The following is an 8,776-nucleotide window of genomic DNA, read 5'->3' as shown; positions in this document are numbered from 1 at the left end:
CAAAGCTTCCCTTATCTAAAATCCATTTCAATAATATTTCATCCAATGGTTTCTTTCAATTAATAAGCATACATGGTTTTGTCGTAGTCATGGATTGGTGATTCCATACCCATGTGCCTCCATAATTACCTAAAATAAATGAACATTGACAATCCTCAAAGATTGAAAGAAATTAAATATGGCAAAGTGTAAATGAGCTGTTTCTCATTTCATGTGGCCAAAATATCACCACATCTATAGTTTTTGACCCCATCATGGTGTAGTCATTTGATGAAAACTCATTGGGTTTATATACGTGCTAAAATAAAATCCTCTCTTCCAAGTAAACTTTTTTTTTAATAATCAAAGAAATGCCTTAAAAGGAATGCATTAAAAGGGAGTATAAAAGATGCTATAATCTTTGCAACTAAGTTGGTGATAATACTTTCTTTTTAATAAAGGTAAATTATTGAATAAAAAAGAGAACCGGGAATGTAAAACTAACTCATCAAACGACAAACAAAAAAAGATAGTTAGACACATCAAATCTATCTTTCAAATACAAAGTGTTATAATCAACAAAAGTTAGATAAGAAAAGAGAATTTCTTCACCCACCTCCCAACCTTCTTGGCCACCTTCGGTGAATTTACTACAATACCCCTTGTTTCGGAAGTTCATTTCCGAAACGGTACTTTTTTTTTGGAAAAAAGGTGTTTTCGGAAATGAACTTCCGAAAACGTGTTTTTTTTAATATAAAATATTGATTTCGGAGATGCATCTCCGAAATAAAGTCACTTTTCAGAAAATGTGGTGTTTCGGAAGTTCATCTCCGAGCGCACCCCCCTTGGAGGAATTCGGAAATGCACTTCCGAAAATAGGTCTGGACAGAAGAAAATGAACAATTCGCTTTATTTAATCGGGTGAAAATTACAACGATAATATTACATAAAATTAAAGTTACATATTGTTAAACACGGGTAGGTGGGGATGAGAGAGTGGTGGGGAGAAAAAAAGGCTTCCAAATTTCAAAAGGTTTATTTATTATTTTAATAAAAATACGTACAACTGAAAGTAACAAATGACGGAGGAGGTGTAACCGGAGCCGAAACATATGACGGAGGAGGTGGATGTCCGGAGGAAGAAGACCCGGAGGTACGTCCACCGCGAGACAAAGGAGCCAATCAATGTAAGCTATAATTTATCATTATCATCAGGGGACGTCATTACAAAAAATTGGAAAATTTTTAGAAATGACCTCCCCAGATGATAATCATAAACTATAGCTTACATTTATTGGCTACTTTGTCTCGTGGTGGACGTATCTCCAGTTCTACTTCCTCCAGACATCCACCTCATCCGTCATATGTTCCGACCCCGGTTACCACTTCCAAAAACTAACATGATAAATCCAATACAAATACATTGTGCGATACAATCCGAAATCAGAACAAAACAAAACAAAAACATGTTATTCTGCCCGACGAGCGTTACAAAATACACATCAAACAAAAAAAAACACGTTATACTTCCCGACGAGCGAACTCCTCCGAATGAAGATAATTATACCAATCCTCATCCCACTCAGTCTCAGAACCATCAGCGTTGATCACGACTCTCACCCTGAAGATTGAGCTTGAGCATCCGGGCCCCGGGCCCCCTGGGAACGAGAAGTAGAGCCGGTCGAAACCTTCTTCTTCTCCTTCACCTCCTTCACCTCCTTCACCTCTTTCACCTCTTTCTTTGAAGAATCCTTTCTTCCCCCCTTAGCGCCCTCTCTAGAAGACATGTTCCTGTAAACAATTGAAATCGATTAATATGCGAGACAAAATAAAAAACAAAAAAATTTGAACTTCTGATACATTTCGGAAGTTCATTTCCGAAAACTGGGATGGAGGTGTTTTCGGAAATGAACTTCCGAAACACCCCTGCGATGGAGTTTTCTGCAACTTCCATGGCAGACCCCTAAACCAAACTTCAAACCAAATCAAAATGCTTCTAAACAACCTAAATACTACTAACAACCTAACCATATATCATTTATGCAATTAAAACCCTAAATAACATGCATTTGAATAATAGATCTAAAAATTTCAAAACTTACAAAGTGTTAGGATTGAGGGCTTTTGAATGTTGTTTAGCAGTGTGATTGGAGCCTTGATGCAGCTTTGGAATTCTGTTTGCACAAATTTTCGCCTCTGCCACTTTTTGTTTTGATTTAGGGTAAATGATTGGGGGAGGGGGAGTGTTTTGATAAATCTGCAGAAATCGCAGTATTTCGGAAGTGAACTTCCGAAATAATTGTTTCGGAAATGAACTTCCGAAGTAAGTCAGTTTTTTTAAAAAAACACGCTTTCGGAAATGAACTTCCGAAGCAGGGGTAGTTTTGGTTTTTCGCAGGAGGTGACCACCCATAGGGAGGTGGGTAAAGAAATTTTCTAAGAAAACTAATTTATGATGTATACAAACAAGAGATTATGTAAATAACACAAACATTCAACAAATACTATTTTCTACTCATGCAATCCATCACAAAGATTGTTTACACTTTTCTTTAAGTTATACTTTTTTCAATCCTAATGTTTTAATTATCAATGCTTGATATTCATAATGTTTCTGATTCAGATATATAGTGTGACGTTAGCGTTCTGAATAGCTGTTGTGTGTTGATATTCAATAAATAGACGACAAATATTTATTTATGGACGACAAAGAAACTCAATAAACTCGATTATTTTACCATTCGGTTGTCAAAAAATCTAGATAAAAGGTTTTTTCTTTTTTAAATATAAAATAAAATAAAATAGGGACTTTTCCCTCGATTTCTCTAAATCCACCGAGATAATAGATTAATTTTATTGCAAAAGAATATTAAATGGAAAAACTAAAAATAACATGTATTGAAAGGACAAAAAAATAAAATAGAGACTTTTATCTTCGGCTTCTAAATCCACCAATGTAATAGATTAATTCTATTGCAAAAAAATGGTTAATAGAAAATAACATGTATTATTTTCTTTTTCAATTTTTTTACCATTCACCAATTTCTTTGTGTGTTGCAATAATCAAACAAAGCACTATATTTTAAACAAATTTTTTAAAATGTTGTTTTTTGAAACAACAACATTATAGTATGGCTAGCAAATTCGAAAAAGTACTCTTTCATTTTATTTTCAGAATTCTTTTGTTTGTAAAAAATTCATATGATTTAATAAGTGAAAATAATTATCAAAACATTTTTGCAATATTACTAGTAAACTGTTTTAATTAATAAACAACTAAAAATTGTTAAATTAAATATTTAAAAAAAATTGAAATGTAATTTAAAAGAATAATGTTGCTATAAAGAATTTTAAGAAAGAATACATTAAATATTTTAAATTAATGTAGTTTTAAATTTTACATCCTTTATCTTTGTAAATTACTAAAAAAAAAGTGTATGAGAAATCAGAACCCTCCACCTTTAACTTGCAAAAATGATTACTTTATGCTCGGCCAATATAATATTAACGTTAAAAGTCGCAATCAACATTGTATATTAATTCATTATATAATTTTATTGAGCCCAAACAAATATTTTGCGGCCTCTAATTTTTGGAGGCCCTGTGCGGTAGGTCTTGCACCCCACAGGGTCGGCCTTATACACCACATCCATAAGGACTTGTTCTCATGAAATCGCATTTACTGCAATAATAATCCATTTCGATTCACCTAACAGAGATACAAAAGACCTCTAAAACACTTCGCAAGATAGATCAATTATGTAAACAAGCAGCAGTAGAAAACATGTTTGACTCAGATAGTGATTCACTGCATTCACAATCGTATGTGGAAGAAATGCCTATACCAATGCCATCTTGAAAGTCAGACTAAGCAATTGTCAAGTCAGGTGGTCGCTCAATCAAATAAATGAGTCTCAAAGCTTTATCTTCATCATCAATATTGACTCTAATAGTTTTTAATTTAGTAACAATACCATTTAAAATACTTAGATGATCAGATACTTTTGTATGTCCATCAATACGCAAGCTATGAAATTGCTCCTTCAACAACAACCGATTTGATATACCTTTTCCTTGATTGAGCCCTTCAAGTTTCTCCCAAAGCTCTTTGGCTGACGACGTACCAAGAACATTCGCAAGAATATTCTTAGCCAAAGACATGTGGATTGTAATCGAAACCCTCAAATCTAGTTTCTCCCATTTCTCGTTTTCCATGTTGGAAATGTTTCATTTCAACGCCTTGGGTAATCCTAATTGTATCTAAATATCTTTGACTTGAATTTTTCACTAGAAAAAATTGATTCTTCCATCAAATTTTTCTAAGTCAATCTTCATTGCACTTGAAAAATTTGACATTGCAACCAAAACTTTTCCTACGGTAAAACAAAATTTTTCCAACCAACACAAAGTATAAAATTTCTTTTCTGATGTGCAAGATCAGACAAAACTGCAATTATAGAGCATACTAAAATTTATACTCCATCAAACCAAGGCTTTTGATACCACTTGTTGAGAAAAAAGAGGAACAAAATAATAACACAAGATATTAATGTGGAAACTCCAAAACCGGAGAAAAACCACGATCGTTGTCAAATGAAAACCAGAGAATAACACTATGTGAAAATTGTTACAACACATAGATTACCCTGAACCACCCCAAGGCCACAATACACCCGCACTCTCCAAAGCAAATATTTAATCACCCCTCACAACACTCTAAAACAAGCGTATAAGAGAAAATGTAAAAAGTCAAATACAAGCTTAAAATGATTTTGACAGGTGCATCTTATAAAGAAAAACTTGAATCCTATATATAGAATTGGGTCCCAGCTTCCATCACTAAACTAAACAATGTGAGACTCAAAAGAATTTTAATTTTATATATAGCCTTAAACTTGCTCTTCCTTAACAAAACTAAACGATGTGAATTTTTTTTAACATATATATATTTTCAACTATGTGAGATTCCTAAACAAAACAATGTGAGATTCCTAATATGACATATAATAAAATGTGCACTTTTTCTTATAAATGTGAATGTGAGAATCCTAACATATATGTTTTCTTTGTAGCAAAATAATTAAACAACATTTGTTTTCTTTTTATAAAAATAAAAGGCTAAATTACCCCCGTGGTCCTTTAAGTTATTTAATTGTAACAACTTGGTCCCTTATGTTGGTTTCGCTACAACTAAATCCTTTAAGTTGACTAACGCCTTCAGCGTTGCCCTTGTCCACAGATTCTGTTCAAAAAAATGTGATGTGGCACTAACGGTGCTTAGGTGTCACTTAACTTTGCTGACTTGTCTGTTATCTCACTTAAAGGGGGAGAAAACTGGCCGGTGCTTACAATTAGAGGATCAAAAACGCATTTCCCAAATTCAAGAACCCTAATTTTGAAATTCATCATCAATGGCTCAATACAGTGGCTGTGGAACAAATGTGAGAGTTGAGAACTCATTTTCGCTAATTTCGAGTGGATCCCAATCAAGAATCGAATCAACATGCATGTGTGGATCCATAGCTGTGATACGTTCAGTTAAGAAGAAAGGAAGGAACTTGGGTAAGCTTTTTTGGGGCTGCAGATACTTTAAGGTACGTACGTATGTTCTTGCATATTTGGGTCAATTCTCCTTCGTATTCCTGAGTTGGGTCAGTTAAGAAGTTTAATGATTTTGTTTGCAGAATGAACATGAGAATGTTGGCTGCAATTTCTTTATGTGGTATGAAAACCAACAAAGTTCTGAAGTAAAACAAGAGACACCACCAAATGCATTCTTAAGGTGTTCCAAATGTGATGAAAAGGAGGTACAAATTAAGATGCTTATGAAGGATGACACATACAACAAGGAGATGATGAAGAATGTCTTCAAGATGTTGAAGATGCTTTTTTATGTCATGATATGTTTAATTCTGATTATTGTAGTGTTGATTTGTATGTTGTTTAGAAATAGGTAATCTTAGTTTATGTTAAGGTTAATGTTGTAAGAAATGGAATATGGTAGCTGGGAATTCTAGTTTGATGTAATCTTTTGATGACAGATGCAAATTAATATCCAATTTGGTTACTTTTGGCTATATCTGCCTTATTGTTCTGTTTCTATAAGGATAACTTTGATAAATACCATATGCAATTGTTCTGTTTCTTTACTTTGATAAATACCATATGCAACTTTGATACATTGTTCTGATTCTATAAGTAAATACCATATGCAATTAATAAATAGTCAATGATAACTTTGATTCAAACTAAATGTTCTTAGATAACAACAGAATATAGCATTAATAGGATAGCATTCAAATTTTCTTATCAGCACAATATAGCATTAATAGTGCATCAAAATACATAGAATTTCTGGTTTAACACCAAAATATTGTTACAGCTATATAAAATAGCTCCAAAATACCTAATACACCCAAATATTCAAAATAACCATAAATACATCATATTCCCATAAGGCATCTTTGGCAAAAAAAAAAAACAGAATCCCTGCAAACTATCTATGTGGATTTTCTCTTATAAGGCATCTTTGGTCTCTAAGATGTTGGTGGCTGAAATGCTGTTGTTGGTCTTTGGCCCTTCTCTTTAGCCCTTCTCATGGCAAGCAGCTGAGAAACAGTTATGGAACTACGTGTTTGCACTCCTTCAGATTGTGCTGATTGTCTTGTCTGGACCCTCTGAGTTGGATGGGAGCTGCTAGAGGCATTTTGAGATTGCCTAGTTTGAACCCTTTGAGATGGTTGAGTTTGATTGATGGAATCCTGAGACTGCCTGGCATGAACCCTCTGGATTGGCTGAGATTGAACAGTTGGGACTGCAGTGGTAGGGGTCTGGGCTTGACTTGTTTGGGTCTGGGCTTGACTTGTTTGGGTCTGAGTTGTTGTTGATTGTCTTGGTGCAGAAGGACAGGATGACTTGTTATGGCCAGAAATGCCACAAATTGAGCATTTGTTTGGCAACCCTTTTCTGGATACATTTGTGATGTCCTTCCTTTTTTCATCAGCATCTTTGTTTCTTCTTCTCTTTGGCCTTCCAGGTGCTCTTCTGGTTGGGGGTGGAAGAACATCAGGATATGGTGTCAACTCCCACAAATTTTCTCCATTTGTTGGATATATCAATGGCTCATAGCAAGACTGGTAATTCTGCTTCCTATAGTAGGAAGGAATATACTCAAAAGGGTCCTCATGTCTACTTTGGATGCAGGCAATAACATGGTAGCAAGGAATTCCAGTCAGCATCCAGCTCCTGCATGAGCACTCGGATTTCTTGAGATCCACAGTGAATTTATCTCCACTGAAACTTGTATGCCTGACTTCATATATCAAGTCACCTGATAACCTGAGAAGCATATCAAATACACATGTTTAAGATATCAATTATCATGTCAGATATATACAGTGTACAAACAGATTCAATTACCTGGCTATGAAGTATCTTGAGAATTCCTGCCTTCTTGCAATAATTTTCTTAATCCTTGGAAGTACAGATTCATTATAGTCTTCAATTTTTGCTCTATTTCTAGCCCATCTGTCCATGAGATACCCTCTGATCTCCTCTAACATTGTTACAATTGGTTTTTGTCTTGGTCCAATTATAACACTGTTAAAGGTTTCAGACATGTTGTTGACAAGCACATCACTTTTTGTCCTGTATTTGAAATGTGACTTACTCCAGTGTCTAGGGGGGATCTTCAGCAAATGTTTAAATGCCTCCTCATTGATCTTTCTCATCTCCTTCATTTCCCTCTCCCATGCTTGTGGATATGTTGCTTTGGCTGCCTTCCACATTAACTCTTTCAACTGCTTGCCTGGATATCTTTTTCTAAAATTGCTATACAGATGTCTAACACAAAACCTTTGGTCAACACCAGGCAACAACTCATCTATTGCAGGTAACAACCCCTAATAATGTTGTAAACAAATTAGATTACAATGTAAAGTGTTAAAAAAACAGTTAAAATTAACAAATCAAATGATGTTACCTTTTGCTGATCTGAAATGAAAGTAATGTTCTTGCATATTTCTGGACCTCCCAAGTCATTCACTAGTAGATCAAAGAACCATGCCCAAGAATCCTTTGTTTCAGCCTCTACCACAGCCAATGCAATGGGCAACATCTGATCGTTAGGGTCTCTGCCAACTGCTGCAAGAATCTGACCTCCATAATTCCCCTTGAGAAAACATCCATCAACACCTATTATTGGTCTGCAAAAACTAAAACTTTTCTTGCAAGCATCGAGGCAAATATAGAGTCTATGGAAACTTGGCAATAGTGGTCTGCTAACATAATTCTCTGGATGTTGTTCAGTTTCAGAAGGATTTTGTTCAGTTGCTTGGACATTCATCTTTATGGTGCTGTTTGGGTTAGATCTCAGAAGCTCATGTGTGTAGTCATAAAGCCTACAATACTGTTCTTTGAATGACCCTTCAACCATATTCAGTGCTTGTTTTCTAGCCCTATAAGCTTTCATCCTATTCATGCCTGCATTCCATTTCTCATGCACTTTTTCACAAATAGATGTCAATTTTACATTGGGGTTGATTCTAACTGTTGAGTATAATTTCTTCCCTAGCCAGTTAGTACTAAACATCCTTACATTATACTCTCTATTACAAGTGTGATTGTCTTTCAAAGTTCTTAATTGTCATGTATCCTCATTGGGCAATTTGGAACATAATGCCACCCATTCACATCCTTCCTTGCAACCCACTCTAACCCTTGTCTTGTCATTCTTCAAATATCTCAAATCCCTACCATTATGAACAGCATAACTTGCTATTGCTTCCTTGAATTCCTC

General features: G+C 34.8%; 1 protein-coding gene across 1 annotated transcript; it reads right to left on the bottom strand.

Moving 5' to 3' along the window:
• Positions 1-6,515: 6,515 nt before the first annotated feature.
• Positions 6,516-8,569, bottom strand: LOC131596801 (uncharacterized). The gene is made up of 3 exons (XM_058869540.1): positions 7,961-8,569; positions 7,399-7,880; positions 6,516-7,317 (listed from the first exon to the last, which is right to left on the bottom strand). Exons 1-3 carry the CDS (start codon positions 8,567-8,569, stop codon positions 6,516-6,518), a joined length of 1,893 nt encoding a protein of 630 aa, XP_058725523.1.
• Between the last annotated feature and the right edge of the window lie 207 nt (positions 8,570-8,776).

This window comes from Vicia villosa, linkage group LG4 (assembly GCF_029867415.1).
Source record: "Vicia villosa cultivar HV-30 ecotype Madison, WI linkage group LG4, Vvil1.0, whole genome shotgun sequence".
Classification (NCBI taxonomy): domain Eukaryota; kingdom Viridiplantae; phylum Streptophyta; class Magnoliopsida; order Fabales; family Fabaceae; genus Vicia; species Vicia villosa.
This window is presented reverse-complemented; position numbering and strand designations above follow the sequence as displayed.